This window comes from Podarcis vaucheri (assembly GCF_965113315.1).
Source record: "Podarcis vaucheri genome assembly, chromosome: 2".
Classification (NCBI taxonomy): Eukaryota; Metazoa; Chordata; class Lepidosauria; order Squamata; family Lacertidae; genus Podarcis; species Podarcis vaucheri.
This window is the reverse complement of record NC_138760.1, coordinates 102,235,786-102,262,254: the sequence shown is the minus strand read 5'-3', so window position 1 is coordinate 102,262,254 and position 26,469 is coordinate 102,235,786. Positions and strand designations below refer to the sequence as shown.

The 26,469-nt window shown below is 39.8% G+C and overlaps 1 protein-coding gene across 16 annotated transcripts in view; it reads right to left on the bottom strand.

Moving 5' to 3' along the window:
• The window catches only part of FOXP1 (forkhead box P1), a 543,747-nt gene that overhangs the window by 25,854 nt on the left and 491,424 nt on the right, over window positions 1-26,469 (bottom strand). For 14 of the 16 annotated variants that reach the window (XR_014216021.1, XM_082209682.1, XM_082209680.1 and 11 more), the window contains 5 exons: window positions 24,425-24,512; window positions 15,545-15,628; window positions 3,513-3,714; window positions 3,327-3,406; window positions 2,618-2,719 (listed from right to left, as the gene is read on the bottom strand). Coding sequence is in view for 15 of the 16 variants with exons in the window: in XM_082209682.1 (XP_082065808.1) it covers window positions 2,618-2,719; window positions 3,327-3,406; window positions 3,513-3,714; window positions 15,545-15,628; window positions 24,425-24,512 (556 nt within the window). In the remaining variant the exon portion in view is untranslated. The remainder of the gene's footprint in view (window positions 1-2,617; window positions 2,720-3,326; window positions 3,407-3,512; window positions 3,715-15,544; window positions 15,629-24,424; window positions 24,513-26,469) is intronic. The other 2 variants (XM_082209686.1, XM_082209675.1) reach the window with 1 other exon arrangement.

Genomic DNA, 26,469 nt, shown 5'->3' with positions numbered 1-26,469 from the left:
CATGTGTAGAGACAACACAGTCACTGTGTCTGACATGGCCGTAAGAAAAAAATAAACTAACAGGAGATGACTTTGTGATTTTGATTCTCACTGTCAGTATGAGAAAGGGAAAAAACTGCTCTGTACATTAAAACCACAACCACACACCATACAAAAACAATGCTAATTACCCTTGAATAAAGTGTTTGTTGTTTTTTATCTGAATAAGCTCTTCTTTATAAAAAAACATTTACCTGGCACAGCAGTGTATATATATATATATATACACACACAGTGGTACCTCGGGTTACAAACACCTCCTTTTACAAACACTTTGGGTTACAGACTCCGCTAACCTGGAAGTAGTACCTCGGGTTAAGAACTTTACCTCAGGATGAAAACAGAAATCGTGCAGTGGTGGCAGAGGGAGGCCCCATTAGCTAAAGTGGTGCTTCAGGTTAAGAACCGTTTCAGGTTAAGAACGGACCTCCAGAACAAATTAAGTTTGTAACCCGAGGTACCACTGTATTTGCTTTGGGGTGACATTTCACTGGCTAGCAATCAGTTTGCTATCAATTTGGAATAGATTCACCCTAAATGAGTGAAGCCCAAGTTAAGTTTGTTTAAAGATTGGTTGCAATTTAAGTTAAGGGTCTGTTCTGTTACCAATGATACCATGCCAAATTCTCAAATGATATGTTCAGCTTTTAAGGGTGATAGCATTAGGATCCAAGGAAGATAGAGTTCCCATGGATCTTTGGGAGCCTACATCACAATCCAAGGCAACTGTACCTCCCATGGATCCCCGTGCCTAGTAGCCACAAAGATAATACAGAAAGGCCTCTGCAGTGTAAGTCAGTATGGAAAAGGGAAGGGGGGGATCAGGTGTCAGGCTCTAAGCCTAACTTCAAAGGGGACATTTTAATAGACTCTGGGGCTTTCAAAACTGGGGAAGTTCATTTCTGAATCCTCCAGTTCTAAAGTTTAGAGCCATCTTGTCTCATTCAGTAAAGTGATTGGTTAAAAAAAAAGGCTCTAAAGGCTTTTCCCATCCCCCCTTTTTTACTTGAGAATCTGATGCCAACACCTGAATCTTAATGACCACAGTAAATGTTGGCCCTTCTTTCGAGAGAGAAATGCAAAATGAGTGACAAGAGTTAATGTACATTGATCAGACCTGTAAAAAGTGTCGGACTGTAGCTGATGTGAGGTAGAGTAAGCTAAGCGATGATGAATTGCCCAAGGCCACTCAGTGAGCTTCCGTGGTGGTGTATTTTAAATGTATTCTTTTAGATAGTAACAGGTTATTTTTATATTTTATGTTCACTGGGAAATCTCCAATGAAAATGTGATAGAAGTACTGCAAATCAGACAAAAACAAATATTGCTGAGAGGGGATTGGATTCTGAATTTTCCAAACCTAAGCTCAATATGGTAACTCCATGTACCAAACAAGCTTTCAAGTGTTGTCTAAGTTACTGATCTGAATCATCAGGTAGAAACCTCACTGGCTATGAAGTCTACAGATGTGGCCGATTACATCTTTTGCAGGGTGATAACCAATGCTAGTTGGAGCAGATCCAATGAAATGGGTTGACTTAGGTAATGTTCTCCATTAATTTGAATGGTTCTGCACTGAGTATGACTTAACACTGAAAATCACCCACAGAGTTTTGCTTTCAGAACAGAATCACCAAATTGTTATTTTTTAAAAATTCTATTGCCACCTGCCCCCCTCTTCACTTCACAGTTCAAAAGTGGTTTGGGCCTTCAGGATTAAAGCTTTTTAAAGGTGGCACCAGTGATGTTTCCCCCTTTCTTTTCTTTAAAAAAGCTGCTGTGCCAAATCCCCAAACCACTTTTTGAAATGAGGGGAAGATAAAGAGCAGTTTAGGGTTGGGGGCTTTTTAGAAAGAAACTCTGCAAAAAAAAAAAAAAAATAATAAGATGCCATGTGTGCCACTTTGTACTGTAGCCATTTTAAAATAAAGGGAGTATTCTAAGAGAATTTAAACACACAGTGAAATTAACTAAACAGAGCCAAACTATTGAAATTTAAAGCACCAGGGGTATTTTTGTTAAATTGCTAGATTTAATATTTTTATTGGCTTGCGTCTTTACTGCTGTGCCCAATTAACCTGTATTGTGTTTCATAATACACTAGTGAATGTTTTGAGAAGTTGGCATGTTAATTTAAGGCAGGTGTATCAGCTGGCTGAAAAGCCAGTTTTCTATGAATCCTTGGGGAAAGAGTTTGCGGCTTCCAGTTAAAAGAATGTGTACATAGAACCACCATCTGATAAAGCTTCTTCTTCACCCTTTCCCCTATATCTCAGCAGCTGAAATGTTTTCAGTGCTAGGAGCAACTACATAGGCAGACTGGTAGTTTAATCACAGAAGGTGGAGACAAAAAAACAGCAATGGGCATCTAAATTAGCAGCAAATTTCAAAGACAGTAGAATATTTCTGCCAACCAGCAAGTTGTTTGTGGAAGATAACGAGGCACCCTGTGTGTGTCAAAACAACTGATCTAGATTTCAAAGTCCACACACCGTTACAAACAGTTATGTCTGCAGCACTATCTGTTCTGTACATGTCAAATACTAAAGCAAGAGGTACGCATGGCAATAAGGTATACCTTCCACGTTGCTGCATTGCGTCTGAAGTAGGCAAACATTCGCGTGAACCAATTGTAGATTTCATTTAGTGTTAGCTGCTTTTCTGGAGATTCAAGAATGGCCTGTAAAGCAATTAAAACTCAATAATGATCTAAGACAAAATGAGCAGAAAACACACTTGCATATTTGTTTGAATAAATAAAACAAAACGTGACTCTTGAGCACAAAATCGAAAAGAAGGTTTCACGCTACAATCTAAGATTAATGGTTGTATTTAGTAGCTCAATGGCAAAATTCAAAATGGAATTATCTAATTGTTTTGAGTTTTATTTCTGTTTCCTTACAGAAATATTAATTTATTAGTCATTCATAAAGCAGAATCAAAGAGAAATGCAAAACATTTCACTAGCTGATTAAAGCTTAGTAATTATTTTGAGCTCAGATTAATTCTAGGGATCAGAGATTACTGTAGCTTGTGATAATTGACTTGCCATCTTTAAACAGGCTCATTTTCACTGTTGTGTGAAATGAATTTCCTAATAATCACATCGTATAGTAATACTTAATCAAAAGCAATTATGGTATATGTATTGCAGTTGTGAGAGAAAGAAAAAAACCTTATAGCAAAGGCTTCAGCATGCCAAGGGGCTTTTCATCTGCTCTGTCTATAGCATCACATATATGTACAACCCTGGATCCCAGCAGGCTGTTCCGTTTGTTCTCACTTACCTGCCTAATTAAGGATGCATATGTAAAGGGTGGCCTGACTTCTGCATTCTTGTAGAATTCTTGGTTCTGCGCAAGATCTGCTAAATAAAGTACAGGAGTTCCCTGTATTACCATGGCCCACAGTTCACACGAGCAACACATAAATGAGAAGAATGTGAGAATCTCCCTGCACATCCATCAAGTTACCTGAAGAGATGGGCACGTTGTATTTGTCAGAGTACCGCCTTCGGATGGGTCCGACATTGTGCATGCTGGTAGTAGTGATGACAGAAGGTCCCTGGGTAACAGGAGTGATGGGTGCTGTTGGGGTGGTGGGGGTATGAGGTAAGCTCTGCGGAGAAGCCTCTGACGCAGTCTTTGAAAGTGTGACGCTAGATACAAGGTTCAGCTGTGGAAAAAGCAAAAGGAGATGTCATTTAAAATATTTATCACAATTTGCTCTCCTCGATGCATAGGAGTGGTGAACTGAAGACTAGGAAGTCTCTGGTTATAAACCTTTGAGCCATGACCTTAGGGCAAGCTACCATCTTTCAACTCAGCCCCAAGTTCCCTTCCATTGTAAGATAATAAGAATCTTTAAACACATTAAAGCAAAGGTAGACAATGTGGCGGCCTCCATATGTTGTTGGACTATAACACCCATCATCCCTGACCATTCTGGCTGGGCCGATGGGAGTTGTAGTCAAAAACATCTGGAGGGTATTAAATAAAACAGCAAGTATTTTTAAATTAAGTTTAACATTTTTTTATAAAAAACACACTACTTATACTACTGAATGCCCCCAAACCAAGTATTTACTATGACTAGTATCCAAAGATGTGCCAAATCTCTATTATCATTAGTGCAAGGGTTTATGCTTGCACAACCAAACTTTTCCTCCCCTCACAAACCCCCTTTCTCTGTTCTGGGTTGTCCCCCCACCAGCCAATTCTCCGCAGATTTCAGGAAAGCCAGTGGCGAGCTTCATGCTCCAGCACCAGGGGGCAGGGGGTCTGGCGCACCACCCGCAGGGGCGTGGCACGTGTCCTGGGGGCGTGGTGCGCCGCCTGTGGGGGTGTGGCGCCCAGCGCGGTTGGGGGAACAGCTGCAATGGCACCCCACTGGGATCGCGCTGCAACAACAGCATGAGATACCACCCTATGGTTTTAAGTTAAGAAAGAGAAGCCATTATCTCCTTCACATTTGGCCACATTTGGGTCCAGTGAACATTTTTGTATAGATATGATATGAGGAAAATATCAGAGTTTTGTCTCAAAACTATTATCATTACAGACTTAAAGCAGTTTTTGATACAAATCCATCTTCCCATGAAAATCTGATAATAAAAAACAGTGAGAGAAGATGGAAGAAAAGCACAATATGGGTGCGTGTTTTTTTTTATCCTCAGCAACTAAGCTCTTGGAATGATTTGCATTGAAAATTCTGCATGGATGTAAAAGGTTTAAATTATTATCTTTACATCATGGTCCCAATCCAATTCCGCAGATTCTGTCATTTTTAACAACAACTAAACAAACAAACAAAAATCAGAAACGCATTCACACATTTTTTATATCACTCCTGGTTTGGTCCCAAATAATACCATTAAGCCTTCAATCCTATACTCACTAACTGCAGCAAATTCTATTGAACTCAGTGGGGCTTCCTTCTGGACAGCCATGTATAGGATTATACCCTAGCATCTTACCCATTAGGCATTTAAGGTATTGCAAGGTTAAAGAATATATATTTGGTTAATAAAAAACAGACCACTTAAGAATCAAGGCCATTTTTCTGAGAGATTATACAAAAGGCCCCATGAGGACATCAGAAAATTTATATTTCACGTGTATTACATGGGTTACTTAATTAATCAGAAAAATAATCAGTTATCTACAATCAATATTCATAATTTTAAAAAATGGTACTATATAACTAGATAATCAACATGGCCAACAATTGGCTGCAAGAAGTGAATAGTTGAAGAGTGCTTATGTTATTTCCCATTAACACAGATCTCATTCCACACAGAGGACTCAAAAAGTATTCAAGACAAATGAAGCCTCATAGGAACTTTGGTGAGAGAGATACAAGATGAGCCTTAAAACACAGTAACTAAATGGAAATCTTGATGTTTAGATGCAAACAGTACAGAATGTGTACTTATGGCCTACTTTTGAGCTCCCCGCTGGGTTAAACAAAGTGGGAGGGCCATTCTAACTCAACTGTCAATATAAACTACTGTCAGAATTCACGATGTATCAGGCTACTCTGGAAAACTTCTCAAAGAAGGGAAAATGAGGTATGTGCACCATTCTCAGAGCTTGGGATATGAGGGGTGAAGCAAAGGGTGTGCCCCACTCTGCAACATTTCTCCATTTACAGAACCTTATTTTTATTTATGTATTCAAAACGTTTTTGTAACACCCTTCATTAAAAATCCCAGAGTGGCTTTCCACACCCAAATCCCAATACAATAAAAACAGTTCATCTAAATCCAATAAATTCAGGAAAAACAGCAACAATCACAGTAGCCAGACAAATCTCAATGCCTTGGTATCAATGGGCAGCCAAATTACACACTACATTTGCATTTCTTCTTCCATACTTAAGACACATAATGTTATTTCATAACCAAAAGTCGTTGGGGGTGGGGCAGAGATGGTTTGGTGTTTTGCTCTTTCCTCCTGAAAATCGCTATCAAGCTGCAATTTGCCCCCAAAGTGCTGTTTGCCGTAAACAGCAGCTGGAGGGCACGTGTGTTACTCCTGGTAGGAGAACAATGTGGGAAGAAAGGGACACTCTTGCACCACAGTCCCCCGTCCAGATCACCTACCACATGCAACTGTGAAAACACACAAGGAATGTTTGGTTTGTGCCAGTCCTTTCCACTTATAGAGCAAGGGGAACAAGCCACACCCAGGAAAACTGAGGAGGGAGCACATGTCTCGTGGAAACTTGGCATGCAAAATGTTGAGGGGAAAGAGGCAGCAACAATATTTTTCTGCACACAGCAGAATTTAGTTATGAACCGAACTTTGCAGAAATGAGAGCTGGCTGGTTGGATCCGTGATTCGATCCCACGGTCTGCTCACATGTCTAAGAAGAAAGATGGGAGGTTTTGCTTTCAAATTGCGCAATGACATGAAATGATGGTTGCAGATTCAGAAATTACCTCGGACAGTCTTCTCTCTTGAAAACACGAGGCAAATGCTAACTTATGCACCTGATTGGCTATCTCAAGTTACTTTATTTGGGATTGCATAAATTCTGTTATGCCCCTCTGACATCTACCCATCTCTCTCTCTCTCTCTCTCTCTCTCTCTCTCTCTCTCACACACACACACACACACACACACGGAGAAAGCACAGTAACAGCAATGGTACAATTGAGAAGTCTTGCTAAGAAATCAAATCTACCCTATTTTATCTCCATTGTTAAAGTAGGTGTTTTTAAACATCACAAGCAGATTTGAATCAATTTCCAGTGCTCTTCCATTGCATAAGCTCAGTAGATTGGCTCTCCTGCTGTAAGGAGCACGGATACTGTTTCATCATTACTGTTCAAACCACTCAATTTCAAACAAGTTCAATTCTGTTTTTACTGTTTAAAAGCTTAAACATTTAATCTGTTTCTACTAGGAAGCTGGGGAGGGGGAAGCCCAAAGGTCAATGTTCTCCAGTTAAATAATCTGAATTGAGTTAAATTTCTTTAGGCTTTTCAGGGTAGGTAGTACAACTAGAAATAAACAGAGAAAGTGAGGAAGAGTAAAGGGAGGGGATGCCTCCTTTAACAGGCTTGACAAATGACACTGCGATTCACACCCACTGCTGGGCTGCCACTAATAAGCTACAGAGGAAGCAGCCAATCTCAGCTAATTACCAGATAAAATTGTATTGTAAGGACTCTAATTAGGAGATGCTTATGGAGGTGATCTAATGATTAAACGCCGCATTCGAATGACCCCACCATCAATGTGCAATGGTGCAAGATGTCACTGGAATATTTTGTAGAAACAGTAATTTTATTTCAAGGGGGGGAGGCAGTAATATTTGTAATAATGGCTACGAGGTAAACTAATTAAAAGACAGTTCCTAGAGGAAGGCTGTGGCTTTGAGCAGCTGTGGCCGTTCCAAAACAAAGTGCCAAATCTCGACAGAGGAACTGCAGTCAAGTGGAAAATTTCTGCCTGACCTCTGCTCTTGCTATTAATTTGCAGGAAAACTAATGACACATATACATATTCCCACAAAATTGTTCTAATTGCTAATTTGCCAAAGGAGCCCAGTTTCCAAATTAAACATGACTGCAATCTGAGAGGGAAGAAGAAGAAGAAGAGGGGGAAGGTGGTGTAAGGTAGGAATCTAGCCTAGCATTGTGTTTCACCTCCGACAATGGTTGGGAGACAGAACCAACAAGTTAATGAAACTATGACCTCGTCACTTCCTATAGAAGTTTTGTTTGTCAGACTTCTGCTCGATGATGATAGCATCTCACATTTTGCAAGAAGCCAACCTTGGTCAGCCACTGTGCCAAAAATGTAAAGGGGTAGCAGCAGAGAGAATTTACACCGAGTACACTTGAGAATGCACTGCTTCCATAGCCTCAAAATTCAGTTATTAATTGTGAACTGGAGCAGAACTACTCTATGAATTGTGTTGATTTTTGTTGGGATCTAAAATATTAATCTTCATTACAAACTATTAAATCTTAATATCATCATCAATTAACAATGAAAAAAGCCCCATCTAGACTCTGGCTTTGCAGCAGCCAAAGATGATTATGCAGGGCAAAGATCAGGAAGGGTTTGTACTGGGAAGGTCTCTTTTCCTGATGGAAATGCCACGCCATTTCTCAATGTTTGCATTTTCTATTTCAAAACATGCTGCTCTGGTTTCAAAAGTTGCTCACAGAGGCATTTGACGGACACAAAGCTTCCACTCTGGTAGAATTTATTTTGAGTGAGACAAATCTGAAACCAGGCTTTATTATTGTAGAGAATGGTCCTTAACTTGGACATGTTAGTGCAAGCTTATATTGCCTAGGCATTTATGGCAATTAGCTACTTGTTTTTGTCCCAGCAACAAGCAGACTGAGCATTATTGGTTTCCATCTTGTAAGCGTTGTCAGCAAGTGACACTGTGTATGGTTCAGAACCTGCTTGAAATGGTTGGGAGTTTGTACCTGAACACAGACAATATCTATGAATTAATAACTATTTCTGTTCTCTCCTGCTGAGAAATAGCTGGCTCTGTATTCTGCCTAAGGATGGATCCAACACTAGGGCTGCCATACATCTGGAATTTTCTGGACATAACCAGGATTCGGCCGTCGGAAATGGTGTCTAGGCGAAAATCACTAGAATGACCAGGAAAATCTGGACATGTGGCAACCCATGTCGGAAGTGTAAAAATAGCTTAAAAACTTCTTCTTTTTTTAAGATCTTGCAAGAAAGAAAGAAAAAAAGCTCAGCAACTTTGGCAAAAAGAAAAGAAAGCTCAACAACAACTTTTCCAATAAAAAGCTCAACAACTTTTGTGTCTGGATTTTCACTTTTTGAAATACGGCAACCCTACACAATTCAAAAATGTGTTTAATTACCACAACCAACCAAAGTCAATGCAGGAATATACACCAGTTTCTGGAATATCTTCAGACAATTCTAATGCAACTCTGACTACTAAACGGCTTTAAAATAATAGGTGGGTGAACTGCCCTAAAATCAGATGACCAAGATCTTCTTATCGCAAAGGATTAACAAACAAAATAACACCAGAGCCAATTTCTCACTGCACTTTTAAGCCTGCAGCAATTTAACTTGAAGTAGGCATTAACCCCCTCCCCCCACTCAGAAAAGCTCTCATTTTTTTCTGAAAGCTGCCTTGTGTTCCCGTCAGGGAAAAAGGAGGAACAGAAATAAATATATAATAATAAAAACCTGAATTTTCTTCTGCTTGTTCTAAAAAGAATAATGTTCTTAAATGGAATAAAAAATAAGTCTTACCCAACCGTACCTCACCACTGCTGCATAAATCATTAACAGTATTTTTTACACATGTACGTTTGTACGCATGCAAACACACACAAAAGAATGATAGTTAAAATGGCTTCCATTAGGTCTAAGGTAATGCATGCAAACGGTGACAAAAAAGCAGCAAACACACCAAGAGGACTAGCAGATTTCAAGCAGGGGAAAAAAATCATACAAGCTATGCTGAGCCCATCTGTGGGGCTTTAGGGCAGCAGTTTCTCCACTGCTGATTCTACCATTCTGATCATGGCTAAAACAGCTGCTGTAATTGGACTTCAGAGATGGACACCAATTGCTAAGCCACAGAAAGTGGATGTGTGTTGGGACTGTTAGATTTAGTGTGCTTTAACACTTCATCTACGAAAATTTTACTATATATATATATATATATATATATATATATATATATATATACGAAAGCATATATATATATATATATATATATATATATATATATATATATATATAATCTGCACGCAACACAGGATTTGGCAGGCAGCAATCACTTAGCAGGTGTTGTTATTGGCAGGGATACTAAGGAAACCCAAGTTGAGGAGTGGGACTTAATGAAAAACAGTATATAAAAACAGCTTTTGTGTGTTGCATTTGCAAATCTCTTTTTATTGCTACATATCATTATTTTTCAAACTATAAAATACAGCTACAGCAGCTAAAATGCTCAGTCATTACCTCACAGTTAAAAGGCTATTTTTTTAATGCTTTGTTTTTACAGTTGCTAAAAACAGGATTTCAAAACAATCCTAATTGCTGTGGTTAGGGTAAAGGAAAATACATAAAAAATAGCCAACAGTTATGTCAGCTCTATAAAGACGGATGTACTGCCAGGTATGCAAAAAACACTTTTGAGCCAACGAAAGAAGAATGTATTCCTTCTCTCTTTCCCGAGGCGCAATTTATAGCTATGAAAGTGCCATCGAAAAGCACACTGTGCCTTGGTTTCCCTCTGTCATCTGAACCTCATGCATGAATGAAAATAATGGAACAACTATTGCATTAAGCATATCAATGCATTAGAATATCAATGCTTCCAAGTTCTGCCATAAACAAAAACGTCAGACAGATTAAGAGAATACTGGATAATGGAATATTCAGTTAAATTTTATTTCAAACACTAAAATAAAAAATAGTGATGTGAACTGCTGTAATATTTCTTTTGACAATACAGGTCAACAGTAGGATGTAACAGAAAGCACAGCCACCTTTTGATGTGTGCCTTGAGCACAGGGACAGGTATTCTCCAGCCACTTCTACTCTTGGAATGCCTCACACAACAGGAGTGACTAGAAAAGCAGATATCTTAAGATGGGCTTCCCTAAATCATGGAATAGATTGTTTGAGCTTTCCCCTCTAAAGCAAAGCAAAGATTGACAGTTCATCTGAGGACACGCTCCTTCACTCCCAAGTCTCAGAAGAACCAGCAGACTAACAGAAAACAGAGGTATGCAAGACTACGAGGGTCTTGGAGTGCCTTAAGGTTCACGGAACTCCCGCCTAGTCAATCAACACAACAAAAAGTGGAAAAGAATACAGTTTTCACCTCCTGACCCAGTCAGGTTATGAACACAAGGTGGGCTGTGTAGAAGAGATCAGGAAGAAGGCTTCTCTCACCATGGTCCTAAAGACATGAAAAGAGCTATCATTTCACACCATCCACTGACTGTGAATTCCACAAGCAAATGGGGATTTCAGAGATAAGTTTTGGAAAATACAGTTGACTGCCTGTTACAATTTTCACCCAGTTCAGGGTAAGTTTGGCTTTGCTTTCCTCCTCCGCAGGCATACCTATATAGTTCGGTCCTCACGGTATACCTGCTCACTTGCTCACTCGCCTAACCCATATTTTTCTTAACGAGAGTGCCTTCTTTTTGCATCCTGGCAAACACCTTGTGTGTACACTCCACCCACACCCACCACATTTGAAAGCTGTTTATAAAGGGATTTCTTTCAATACGCACTTATTGGAATTATGCTCACTTCTGCAGGACCTTAAGCATGTGGCTGATATATAAGAGCTGAGGAATGTGCAAGCACTCCCAACACGCTGCAAAGAGATTGCTTATTTTGAGGAGATAATCTCATACATGCTTCTCCCTGTGATTATATCTGACAAGTTGCTGCTCTCTGTGGTTGGATGGACTCCTGATTCATTGTGTAGCACTGGGAACTGATCAAAGAGTTCAGCAAAATATGGTGCTAATTTATGTACCTAGTCAAGACCAAAGCACTTGACTAACGAGAAACACCTATGGCAACCAAATAATAGACAGCTAAAGCTCATATTGTGCAGCCAGATCCTCAATTTTTAGCTGATGGTGAATTTTTAATGCAAGTATTACAAGCCCCACTCAGCCGCAATTTTACATCCGTGTTTTATTAGTAAGTTTGCCTATTTTTAAAGGCGAAAGTAAGAACTGATGCAAAGATATTAAAGCTAACATACACCTTGCATCAGTCATAGGGAGAAGGGAAAAATTAATTACTGGGTGTAGAGAATACTTCGCATTACAGTATTGGTCATCAGATCTCTCCCAGTCAAAGTTCTATCCTGCTGAGTTAAAAGGAGTGAGGTCTAGCCTAGACTCTGTGATGCCTTTGCTATTTCCCCCCCTCACAGGGAAAGCACAATATGCAAAACACTATATTCCTACATTTTATAATTAATTTTCGAATGCTTCACCTATACATATTTTAATAATTTCTGATTTATCTGATGGTATCTATAATAAAATTTTCTATATTTCAATAAATGAAAAGAAGGCTGTTTCAATCCAACAACAGAGTGTCACACAATATAGGCCTGTCAGGCACCAATTTTTACTTCTAACATGTAAGTTAAAGGATAAGGAATTTATAATGCTGCCTGTGAACGAAACCACTTTTCATACACAAATGTGATCTTTTTTTCCCCCCAAAGGGTAATACAACAGTACATTTACATAAACTAATCCAAACAATCTATGTATTTGACAATGGCAAACCTCACACAGACTGCCTATTGTTGGTTTACATCTTGGAGTTCTTTATGTTGGCTTGTAACACTGCTCTAGCTGTCAAAGGTTTGACTTGGACTCTAAATAAATGGTTATACAAGTGCTGTGCAGCGATATTGGACTTCTTTGGAAAAGAAAACCTGCTGTGTATGAATTCAAAAGCTATTAATTTTTCAGTCAAAAATATTCATGCCTATTTCTTTTAATAGAGAAACACTGTGCTGAGCAACTGAGAGATAATGTTGACTAGTGGTACAGAATTTTCAATAGAGCAGTTAAAAATAAATTTAGTAGGAGGTCCCCATCAAAGCTATAATTTTCCAGAATGTAAAACATTTTTAATACTAATCAAGAAAGTGCATCCTCCCTCCCACATTGCCTAGATCAGTTTTTTTCTTTTTCCTACTGCTTTTTCCTGTTTATTAGCTGTGTTGCAGTACTTATCATGGCATCCCCAACTGGTACAGCTGGAGCTCACGGTCAAAAGTTCCCAGATTTTCAGCAGCCGGATACTGGTCAGATGTCTGAACATTATGCATTAACTTCCTATAGATTATAATCCCTATTGCGTGGATGACGCTTGTCCACATGTCCACTATAAGAAGCCTTGAAGTACCTTTCCACAAAGTCATACAAAGCTTTAGCAGTGTAATTATAAAGCTGGTATTTAGTGTGGGCCAGGGGTATGTGCTCAATTGGGCAGAGGTAACCTACATGTTACTTGAATTCATTTCTAGAGTGCTACCACCTTGTAGAGAAGGGGGGTGGCTGTTTGATTATGGGTCCAAGAGAAGAGAGCAAACTCATTATTTCATATTAACACAGTTGTCGTAGGAGCTCCAGATATTAAGAAACAAGGTTCTTACCAATGAGAGATGGAGCTCTCCAACTAAGCTTCTCCAAGCAATTCTCTTTTTATCATATGCATATTGTTTAGTGTTTGTTTGTTTTTAGAATAGGGGATTACAGGAAAGCTGCACGTAAGAAGAAAGCATATCTTAACTGTGCATTATACTTAGAGTACCATTATGCTCTTTGCATCACTCTATAAGAATCTACTCTGCAGAAAATCCTTTAATAAGATGGATCAAGAGAGTGAAAGGGATCAGGGATTCTAATGAAATGTTTGATCTTATGTTAAAAAATTAGTTCATCAGTCAGAATCGGAGTTCACATTCAAAAATTTCGATAAGCAAACATCTTAAATGCAAGATACTTTAATTTTACTCCATTAATTAAAATATCTTAAAATTCCTAATTGCTTCATGTGATAAACCAAGGCAGTGATTTGCCTTATGATTTTAAAATCTGTAAGATTTAAAGGTACACTGCATTTGATTTTATTCTGAATTATGCAAATATTAATTGATTATTGATGATCTATAGTCAACTTTAATCAATATGCAGATTGTAAACAATATGCAGTGATACAGCACAATAGTCAAATATTGGTTTACTTGTTGTATTTTTTACTTTTTTGACCAGTCTAAATAAAACAAACACATGACTAGCTAAATACAAGTCAAAGACGATTAGCCCAGCAAATATGGTAGCCTGCCTATGAGCAGCTGGTGGACCGAAATTAATGTCTGAAACAGAACACATTATTGAAATAGAGAACATAAAAAATATATAAGCACCCTGCACCTCTGTTTTCCTAGAAGGGAATGTGTATTTTGCAGGTTCCCTGGAGAATAAATTGCTCTAGAACAGTGATGGGGGGGGGGACCAATGAGGGGAATAGTAGGCTTTTTCATATTCAAAACCTCTCATGTCATCCCTTAATCTCCCCCCCCCCATCAATACACTTCACAGAGACTTAACGTACTTCAGTAGGACCTGTTTAGGAACTACTGTGCTGTTCACCATTATCTCATATTCTCCACATTTTTCCTGTGCAACTTTTTAGAGTTATTCTAGGCTATGCTTTTAGGAGATGAATTATCTCGCTATAGGGAAGAGACACACCTAAAAAAGAGATGGGTAATGTTGCTGGAGGAGACTCTTGAGAGTCCCATGGACTGCAAGAAGATCAAACCACTCCATTCTGAAGGAAATCAGCCCTGAGTGCTCACTGGAAGGACAGATCCTGAAGCTGAGGCTCCAATACTTTGGCCACCTCATGAGGAGAGAAGACACCCTGGAAAAGACCCTGATGTTGGGAAAGATGGAGGGCACAAGGAGAAGGGGATGGCAGAGATGGTTGGACAGTGTTCTCGAAGCTACAAACATGAGTCTGACCAAACTGCGGGAGGCAGTGGAAGACAGGAGTACCTGGCATGCTCTGGTCCATGGGGTCACGAAGAGTAGGATACGACTAAATGACTAAACAACAAGTGTTGCTTTCTGCTCATAATCTTGCAAACTGTTCAGGATTTCCTTCTTGAACAGAGTATGACACACGCCTTCGAGCATTCCTTATGATTTGAATCCAAAACGGATTTATTATCTAGAATATGATAGGTGCTATATAAATATTAGATGATTCTGATCATCTTCATCACTTTGTGTTTGTTCATAACATACTTAAATATCTGGCTTTTATAAAGTGGGGATGGAATTCCATAAGATGGCTGACCAAGTACTGTGGTACATGCTATCTGCATCCCTCATAATATTTATTTTGCCCTGGTAGAGCTCTTCATTTATTTTATACATGTAAATTAGGAGAACAGCCTCTGAGCTAGTTTAAAATGTATGCTTCAGTCCTAAACAGACTTACTGGGAGTTCTCATTGTACTTATTTCTGAGTAGACAGTCATTCCTAAAACAGTTGAAGCATAACTTTAAAGTCTACTCTTTAAAGTACAGCTGAGTTCGCAGGTAAATGAATAGACTTGTTGGCTTACTTTTTGCAAAATCAAATCAAATACACATAAAACACTTAGGGCTGTATTCAGCGTGGCACTAAGTAGAACATTTTGTTAGTGCAAGGATTTCTCCTTGCACAGCAGAGCATTGTTCCCCCTCTCCTCCTCCCCTGCCCCCCCCCAATCTGCTTGGGGATTTCCCGCAAACCCTTCGCACAAGTTCTGAGGACAGCACACGATGTGCACAGGGGAGGGCGCAAAAAAGGAGAAGAATGTGCATGTCTTCACTCAGATGGGTATTTTAAAGTAGCCCGCATGTCTTTTATGCTCTCTGGTGGGAAAAGAGGCTGTTGTGAAGCTTTATTCTGTCAGTGCAGATACTTACAGGCTGAGGTGTAGCTTTTGGTTCAGTTGACTTTACATGTAGGTGTGTCATCATAGCTTGCAGGCGCTCTTTGTCTTTTGAAAGCTAAACAGGAAAGAAAAATGGCATAAGTTATTTTTGTGAACAGAATCCAGAACAAACAAACAAAAACTTATTAATTTCTCAGAAATGTTATATGGTGCGCTCTCTCTCTCTCTCTCTCTCTCTGTGTGTGTGTGTGTGTGTTTGTAACCAAACTCTAGGTGCTGGGTATCAGCTTTTTGCGAAGCAAAATGCATTAGCTCTCAACTGAAGCAGCTCTAGACCTGCTGGCACCAGTGCGTTCATTGCAGCAGTGACAGCTAAAAGACATTAATGAATCATATTTGCTCACCAACCCTGTCCCAATTCATGGGCAAGAGGCAAAGCACAAAGGAAAATGTGGTTGAGTAAAAGAAGTGTGTGTTCTTTTGGTTAAACTTTTAAAATAAACTTAGAAGATTCCCTACCCTCTGGAACTATTCCCTACTGCTCCAATGGTTTTGCCCCCTACCCAGCATCTTCAATGAGAAGGAAACAAATGCTGCTACCGGTAATTCTCAACTCTTGGGGGAAAAATTGAAGGTGCACCAAACTTTTGTTCTTGCATAGAACAGGAACTGGAGAAAGCTTTAATTGTGGAAGAGGGGGAAAAGAGAAAGTAAGGCTTCCCCTTTCTTATTCACATTTGCCTCAGGCCACCAAGATGCATTCAGTTTTGGGTATTGTTATGGTTCTGTCCTTTATAGCACTGACTGGGGGCTGCTCACATGAAAAAAAAAGTTTTGAAACTCAAAAGACAATTGAGATGGAATTTTGAAGAAGTTATTTTGCTGGTGCATGGACCTCAAAGCACAAAATACACATATGTATGGTTAGAGCCTGTGAGCGAAGCATTATGCAACAATAAAGGCTGCTGGATTACCTGTATTCCAAGCTTTCTACTCAGGTTATAAAATATCTGGACAGGTGTATTTATTCATTTTAATATTATGTATTACATTTCAAGAGATTTCAAAGCTATTTGCATTTTTAAAGCAAAATCAAACATACGCAGTATAGCTAAAACACATAGAGCTAAAACAAATAAAACATTAACCAGTGCAGGCCCATACATGCCTTACTCAGAAGTAAGTCACAATGTTTTGAATAGGGATTCCTCTCAGGAAAGGGGGTATAGGACTATACAGAATAAATTTCAGGAGCCATGGAAATGAACAAGACAGATAATCAGATATTTAGAGCAAGGGCAGGACTCTGTAAGTGAAACATTTGAAAGACTTCTGGTTTCAAGACAAAAACATAAAACAAAGAATGAAAGGATTCTTTGGGCTGCTTTTCTGCGGGTCAAAAAGCAATACTAATATAAACCCTTAACTCCATTAGCAACTCCTGTCTATTCAGTTAGATCATCCAGAAGAAGTCGCAAGGGCTTGTGAAGCCATGGATGTGAGTAAGCTGTCATCAGCATGGCACCATAAAGGGCTCCTAAGGTCTGGAAGTTGTGGCTGCTAATGGTATTTTGTGGAGGGGGGGGTGCACTTGTAACTTGTGACTAAATGGTAAACCAGAGGGCCACTTTCAGGGCTATCTGTGTTATGAATTACGTCTTTGAGAAATTTTCACCACTGTGTACATTGTTTTCTGTATACTACATACTGTGCACAAGCCTATTCCATGATGATTACATACTGCTAGTAAGCAGTTCCGCAGTGGTTCTCTCAAAAGTGCAAACAACCACAATGGAAGAGACACATTTTTCTTATAGCAAACAGGGTTTCTTGTTTGACACACTCTCATTTACTGTTTAAGGATCAATTCCACAAAGAAGGAGAAAATCACGTATTATGTGTGGAAAAGCCCTCAACCTTATGTAAGTTATGAACACAGCTTAGGCTGCAATCCAACCCCCCTTAGTGCTAGGCTCCGGACTGAGCTAAGGTGTCCCTCCACCTAGCCGCGTGGGACAATTTACGAGAGTGTCACCCCAAGAGTGCAGAGCTCGCTGTTCCACCCACTGAATGTGCAGACAGGTGGAAACACCTGGATCCCAATCTTGCCTCACTGTTTTCACTTGATGTCTCCGTGCCTGATGTGAGCCAGCTCCAGGCTGCTCCTGCCTTCTGCCATGAGTGATGGAGTTGTGAATGCAGACCTCTTTAGGAACACAGGTTTGATGAGGCCCTAAGCGCCTGAAGGTAATGGGGCCCTTTATATGTCCAGTTGTCCTTTGTCAACAAATTGTCGCTGTTTTTTGTGTTGAATATCTGCTATATGGTAATTTACGGTAAAGCCATTTGCACATAACAGTCCATGCAGAATGTAGGCATCCTATATATAGCAATGAGCTAACCAGTAATATTTTACTGAGCAGGCTAGCAGCCGAGGCCCATTACTTACATCATAGGAGCCTACACAACACAAAACACTTGCTGTATGTAGGTTTTATTTTATTTTATTTTTTATCTTCTATTTTGGAAATGTACATCCAGGTTTTTTCCTTTAATTTTTTGGGGGGCCCCAAGAGAGTGGGGCCCTAAGCTATAGCTTGTTTAGCTCATACGTAAATCTGGCACTGCTTGCATGTGCTGCAATGATCAATGGGAGCCTCCGAAGAATCAAAACAAACACTGTTAAGTTTCAAAACAGGCATGGTTTATTATGAAGATGGCCTGGTACACTAACTTGTTCCAGCACAATCCCTGGTTCACCTGTGATAACAAGCCTTATTGAAATAGAACCTAAACTCTGCCGAAGCTCTGCTTCCTGGTTGTGTAGTAGCAGGAAAAGAGGGCATGAGTGTCAAAGGCTGTTAGGACTGAACCACAGTTTAGCATTATGTGCGATTGAAGCCACTAAGTCAGACTATTGGTCCATCTTGTTAAGCATTATTGACACTGTTCAGCAGCCCTCCAGTGTTCGAAAGAAGGGTCTTTCATCCCTGCCTTGAGATGCCTAGAGCACAGGTCTTGCATACAGGTGATTTAACCCCTGACATTTCCAGTTAAGAGCATCAGGTAGCAGGTGATAGGAAATATTTCTGCTACATACTCTGAAGCGCTACTGCCAGTCTGAACAGACAACAGCACCTGAGATTTTAAAAAGTCTGACTTGGTATAAGCTCGTTTCCTATGTATATATGGAGGAAGGTTGTTCTTTGCAGTGTCACCATCAGAAATTTTAATGAAGCAGTGACTTGCATGCATTTGATGACATGGAGTCTAGTCCATGAAAGCTTGTGCCTATTAAATCGTGCTGGTTTTTAAGATCCTACAAAATGTTACATTGTTTTTGCTGCACAGACTAACACAGCTCTTCTGTAGGAATTGGGAACTCTGTTATCTTTCAAGGGCTCCAATCTAGCAGAGCTAACAGAGAAAAGGCAAAATATAGCACAAGGGGTTTTAAATCTATATTTTTGTGAGAATCATACCCAAGGATGAATAATAAACTACAGTTTAAATTCTTCTTTCATTTGGAGATGGAAGCGCTGCAGAGAACATAAGAGGTAAAACTCCAAGTGTGCAAGTTGGGGGTCTCAGGTGTTCAGGGCCGGGAAGTACAATATTATTAACATGACATTTATTTTCTACTTGCATTTCCTGGAGAGTTCACAGGAGTCAATCAATGCTCCTTTTGCTCTACCTGTTTTGCAGACAATGCAAGCAGACATAATCTCAGGAGTCAAAGGGCTAACTTGAGATCAGTTAAGTCAAATCTACTACAGACTATGGTCAGCACTTGCTATGAATTAATACAGGGATGGGAAAGCTCCAGACATTGCTCACCTCAAATTCCCATCAGCCTCAACTGGCATGGCCAAGGATAATGGGTGTTGCAGTCCAACAACATCTGGAAGGCTACAAGTTCTCCATTCCTGAACTAATGGGACATACAGTCATACCTTGGAAGTCAAACAGCTTAGTTCTCGAACATTTTGGCTCCGAACGCCACAACCCCAGAAGTGACTGTTCCGGTTTGCGAACTATTTTTGGAAGCCGAACATCTGATGGGGCTTCCAATTGGCTGCAGGAACTTCCTGTAACCAATCAGAAGCTATGCTTTGGTTTCTGAACATTTAGGAAGTTGAACGGACTTCCGGGACGGATTCTGTTCGACTTCCGAGGTACAACTGTATATCTGTTCACAAAGGTTTCTAATGATGGAAATGTTCTGGCTGACCATTTATCTGTACTCACAATTTGATTCACTTTAATCAGTTCATTAATTTTGGCTTTACATGTATTTTGGGATCACTCCTCACGTTAAGATTTTTAAGCCGTGGGAAACCATTCACACTCAGGCCTGAAACTGTAACGTGTGACGGCTAACCCAAAAGTATAGGAGCATTTTCCACAAGCAGGAACCTGTCAGAGGCACATTATCTCCCAAAGTGAGGTTTTGCATAGAAGTCTTTGGAAAACACTGAAATAGAACTTTCCAGATAACTGAACAGCTGGATACCAGTGGTGGCCACACCAATATTTCAAATGTGCAACCCCAAAAGAAGCCCCCTAGTCCTGTCAACTGCTTAAAGAATATTTAGTTGATTAATCACAACTGATTGATTGAACAATACACTGCTTGACTGTAAAATACCCCTCAAAGAATAAAGTTAGTAGATTAATGTAAAGGCTAGCAATTGAGGCAGGCAACGATGACGTAAGGTCCTGCCCCAGCTGGATTGTCCTCTCCTCACCCACCCTGTGGGAAGGAAGGTGAGACGTATGAAGGCAACGATAAGATCAAGGCCTGCTATAGATGGGTGGCTTTCTTCTCCCTCCCCTCCCCCACCACTCCAAAAGAGAAGCTATACACTTTATATCCTTTATTTGTTTTGGTATTTCAAAACTGTGAACTGCCTTGGAGGAACGGCAGCCTATAAGTGCAATTACAATTGAGAAATAAAGAAATGCACTTACATTTAAATTAAATCAAACATTTAACTTATGTAACTAGATTTTTGATATAGGTATTGCTTTAAGTACTGCTAGAAGTGTGAAATCACTTGCAATTTACACAACTATTACCACTCATTGCTTAGAGGAAAGACCATCTTTAATATTTTCCTTTCCCATGCCCTATTACTTAAACATACTGCAACGAAGATAGCCTGAATACATATGAAATTGCAGCTCCACCAATCAATTTTAGTCACCAATTAATCAACCCAAGTTTTTGTTGCTTAAGGCAACAGCTAAACTAACGACAGCTTGGAGCCCCACGTCTATTTATTTTAAAATTATATTTATATCCCACATTTCCTCCAAAGAACTCAAAGTGGGTTTAACAGTTCTGTTTCCCATCTTATCCTTACAACAACCCTGTGAGGTACGTCAGCTGTGATGAGTGACTGACCGGTGGTCATCCGTTGAGCTTCATGGCTCTAGTCCAACACTCTAAGAACTACACCACACTGGCTTTATGTAACACAAAACTTTATATCATAGTGCTGTTCTAGTGGTATGATCATCATCATGACAGGCAGTGTGATCTTGGTAGCAATTCTCAAGGAAGAGCCTATATACCGCATTTTTCCGTCTATAAGGCACCCCCATGTATAAGACGCTCCCTATTTTGGGGGAAATTGGGGGTGTTACTATCCGTGTATAAGATGAGCCCAGATTTCGAACATTAGTAAAGGTAAAGGGACCCCTGACCATTAGGTCCAGTCGTGACAGACTCTGGGGTTGCGGCGCTCATCTCACTTTACTGGCTGAGGGAGCAGGCGTACAGCTTCCGGGTCATGTGGCCAGCATGTCTAAGCCGCTTCTAGTGAACCAGAGCAGCGCATGGAAACACTGTTTACCTTCCCGCCTGAGCGGTACCTATCTATCTACTTGTACTTTGACGTGCTTTCGAACTGCTAGGTGGGCAGGAGCTGAGACCGAGCAATGGGAGCTCACCCCATTGCGGGGATTCAGACCACCGACCTTCTGATCGGCAAGCCCTAGGCTCTGTGGTTTAACCCACAGCGCCACCCGCGTCCCTATTTCGAACATTATTTTAGAGTAAAAAAACATAGTCTTCCACACGGAAAAGTACGGTAATTGTGCATGCAGGAATGCCAGATTTGTGTGGAAGCAGCCAACCTGGAATGTGGGACAGGTTATGCTGTCGTACTAACTCCACCAACACTTTACACAAATAGTACATTAAAAATGCATTGCAAAAAATGGGCACCAAAACTATGAATTTTTACAAGGGACTTTCTTCTTCTTCTTCTTCTTCTTCTTCTTCTTCTTCTTCTTCTTTAAACAAACTAACACAGAAATTTGGTGAACTGAAGGAAATTGACAGATTGGTCCATCCAGTCCATCCATTGCTATTACCTTTTTCATTATGTCCCTACACTGTTTTGATGTCAGAAGTGGAGGTCTTCCAGGACTTATGAGCAAGAGCCAGAGACCACTAACAAGCTTTGCTATCAATTCCCTGCCAAAGTATTTGTTTTTTTCACAGGGTGCAGAGGGGAAGAAATGGATGGGGAGCCAGATCTTTTCACCTGACTGTAGGCGGTATCTCACTGTGGAATTCAGTCTTTTGATACTCAATACTATTTCACACACACACACACACACACACACAAAATTGTTTTCACATTTCCCCAACAATACACATTTTTGTTAGCACATTTTGAAGCAAAACTGTGTTTTGTTTCGTATACTTATTTGCAGGAAGTGCAGATTACAGAGAATCACATCAAAATGTGAACCAAGTTGAATTTCCCCACACTGTCCCTAGTAAATATCACTACTCCAGACTTTATAGGGAGATCTCTGTATCATATTGGCATCAAATAGGGATAAGTAAGAGATTAATAGCATAGGAACTGGTCCAGTGTGTCATCTAAATCCTCAGTAGTTATTGTCTCCTGAGGATGAAACCCAGGGAAGGAGCAGGAAAAAGGAGTGGGCCATAAGCTCAGCAATTCCCTCCTTTGTCTGGACAGCAGGAAGGAATCAACAACTGGACCAGAAATCCTACATTTGTTCATATCTAGATATAGTGAGAAGTCTGGTTGAGCCTGAGGCCTGCTCCTAAGAACTCCCTGTTTACTATCCTGGGAATAAATGACCTAAGGTAAAGGTACCCCTGCCCGTACGGGCCAGTCGTGTCCGACTCTAGGGTTGCGCGCTCATCTCGCTTAAGAGGCCGGGAGCCAGCGCTGTCCGCAGACACTTCCGGGTCACGTGGCCAGCGTGACGAAGCTGCTCTGGCGAGCCAGCACCATCGCAGCACACGGAAATGCCGTTTACGTTCCCGCTATAAAGCGGTACCTATTTATCTACTTGCACTTAGGGGTGCTTTCGAACTGCTAGGTGGGCAGGAGTTGGGACCGAACGACGGGAGCTCACCCCGCTGCGGGGATTCGAACCGCCGACCATACGATCGGCAAGTCCTAGGTTTTACCCACAGCGCCACCCGCGTCCCCTATAAATGACCTACAAGGCTGCTAATTTAGGGAACCATCTACCTAAGGCAGGCCTGATATTTTGAGTGCTTTCAATTGTGAAGCCCTTTCTTGCTAAACTTCCAGCTATTCTATTACTGAAATACCTATATCTACACACACACACACACACACACACACACATACATTTTTTTAAAAAAGACAGGAAATTCACCTTTCTCAAGTTGTAATATACAGGTAATATTTTCCTGATAGATGGACCTCCTCTGAGCTTACCAGTTTAAATTCCATTATTTTTGCAGCCAGCAAGGAAAACCTGTTCCTAACTACGTAACATTTTTCATAAAATACATCTTGCTGAAGTTTATCATTCCTGCTGTGTTTGATTTTCTAAAAGAAGTTGTATTAAAATATTGTTAATACTAATAAGAGGGCGTCATGACCATGGTTTTGCAGAAAGTAAAATTTAGAAGGATATCTGGACAAAAGAATTCTAATTTGTGAGATAAGAAGATAAAAGGGAATTTTAAAAAATACAAGTCATGGTTATCTGGGAAAAGTAACAACAAAAAGTTTTAAGTGTGTTTTTGCTGATTTTTCTCTATAACTATTTGAAGCTGTAAATGACTAACTCAGTAAAATTCCAAATGTAATTATCTTCTGCACTTAGCCCACGGCTTTCCATATATCTCTACATTACCATCTTGCATACAAAATAGGATGGATTTTTTTTTTGAATGGTAACTATAGAATGTACAACATTGTTTTTAATTTGTCTTCTTTGGCTAACCTTTTGCCTACTCTCTTGCACACAAAGAAAGTCAATCCACAAAGAGCAATAAGGCATAGACTTGGAAGGCTTGGAAGGATTTTTAAATACACTTAAAAAGCAGTGATAACCATACTGTAGTTGCACATCTTTATACGCTATAAATTCACTCCCTTAATAAATCCTTAATACGTTATATGCAAAAACAAATCTTTTTTTCCAATAGTAGAGGAATTCATATATTTCTAAGTTGTGAAATGTGTGTGTGTGTGTGTGTGTGTGTAATGAAATGTAAAGAAACGAATGTTTAGCTTGATGAGTAAGACAATCTCCATTCCAATCTTGGACAAGTCTGGAAACCAGTACAAACCATTTCCAAGTTTTCATCAATTCTACACACTGGAATACAATGTATACACCCCCCCCAAAAAAAATTACAGTGTAGAATAAATTGAAGGATAAATTAAATTTGTACTGATAATTTTGAGTAATGTAGTGCATACAAACTTCCATTTTCTTTTCAGCTTTATATATGAATAAAGAGGGATCCAAGATGGCAATCTTTTCAAATTTTGAAAATGATGGAAGCTCTTCTTTAAATTACAGTTGGGCAAAGCAAAACTCATTTCATCGGACTCAATTAATACTGGAAAATATTAATATAAAATATTATCTTTACCTGCAGCTCTAACTGTTGTACAACCTGCATTTGCACTCTACATTGGGCTGTACTTCTATCATCCAGCGCATGCTCACTGTTGAGATGTCTGTAACAACATAAAAAAATAATAATCATTAAGTGAAATGGATAAACAAAAAAGGAAGTAAATATGTAAGTACCAGAATGAGTAAAGCAGCCCAAATATTACACCCAGAAAATCGGATTATTGTTTTTTTGAACAATACCCCTGTCCTGGTTCAAACAGTGCTTGTTAATATGGGTCTTTGTATTTTCAATAAATGAATGTTTCACATTAGCGACAAAACTCTGCAGAAGAGATTCCCCCGCCCCACTGATAAGAAATACAAATATGACTAAGGAAACAAGCTAAACGTATTTTTACATCTATGTAGAAAAATAATGCTGGATAAATTGGTGCATGTGACAGATCATCACAATAGACTAAAACATTCACATGGCAGAAAATAAAATAGCACAAAACTGGAGGAGAAAAAAAGAGAATTAAATGGAGGAGGAGCACAGAAAAGTATGGGCTTATGAGAAAATTGGTAGAATACCTGTTTTGAATATCTTCCTTCATGAGAGATAGTTTTCTAATTCAAACAGTAAATAGTGTTTCATGTCTCAAATACTGTACTGGCACATGTTTTTTTGGCATTATTAGAATCTTACATATGCCAAAATATCACATATGCAGGTTTGGCATTTATTTTGAACACCCATTTTAAGTAGCTCAAAAAACAAAACTGCAGAAGGCACACAACATTACATACAACTTCCAATGCTTTGAACTCTCCCTCCCGCCAAAGAATCTGGGTGGCCATAGCCAGTTCTCTTAAGCGTGCTCCTTGAGCAAAAATGATTGAAGTGAATGACACTAGAGCACCCTGAAGAATACACACTACTTTCTATTGTCTGAACCAGTACCCTTTTTATTATTTTGTTGCCCTCCCCCACCCAATTTATACCCTGCCTTTGCTGTTTCAATGGAAACATAAGCAACTTCAACCAGTTCTTTGACGTTGCTCCTATACATTCACCTTTTCCTAATGAATGATACTTATTTAAAAAGGCAGCCTTATAACTTGATCCTAACCACGTTATATTGTAAATATTACTGATTTAAACAGGTGAGTCTGCTTAGTAGAACTGTGTAGGAGACATATTTTAAGTATTTCTTTAAAAATAAAATATTCAGATAAAAAAGGATACAGCTTAGATGACATTCTCTTCCAGTTCTAGGATCCACCTAGATTAAGTGGTAATCTGACTTCCCATGAACCCCAAAGTAAACAGGAATAGTTTGAATGCACATAATTCAGAATTACTGGTAGCTGAAAGGGCAAGCTTTGCTTTGTTAGTTTTACTAGGCACTGCTGGCCTTAAGTTTCCTAGTACTCCTTCACGTGAGACAACACCTAGTTGGGAATCTGTATTTACAATTATCCCTAAAATCCTGGGCAAAAGAGTTTCTGTAAATCCTGTTTGTACTGTACATGCTAAACAAATAAAATAAGGAAATAAGCTCATATAAACCTAAAAGGTAAAGGTAAAGGATCCCTGACAGTTAAGTCCAGTCGCAAACAACTCTGGGGCTGCAGCGCTCATCTCCGAGGGAGCCGACATTTGTCCGCAGACAGTTTTTCAGGGTCATGTGGCCAGCATGACTAAGCCACTTCTGGCAAAACCAGAGCAGCGCATGGAAATGCTGTTTACCTTCCCGCCAGAGCGGTACCTATTTATCTACTTGTGCTTGCTTTCAAGCTGCTAGGTTGGCAGGAGCTGGGACCAAGCAACAGGAGCTCACCCCGCCGCGGGGATTCGAACCACCGACCTTCCGATTGGCAAGCCCAAGGCTCAGTGGTTTACACCCAGTGCCACCCGCATCCCTCATATAAGCCTAATATAAGCTTAATATTGGAGAGGAGTTAGAAGCTCATTTGTAGCTTTACCACTGTACACATGGCAATCTTTAGGCACCCCCTTTGGGTGCTCTTATCAGGATACCTAAAAAGGTATCGTTTGAGAATGCAACCAACACA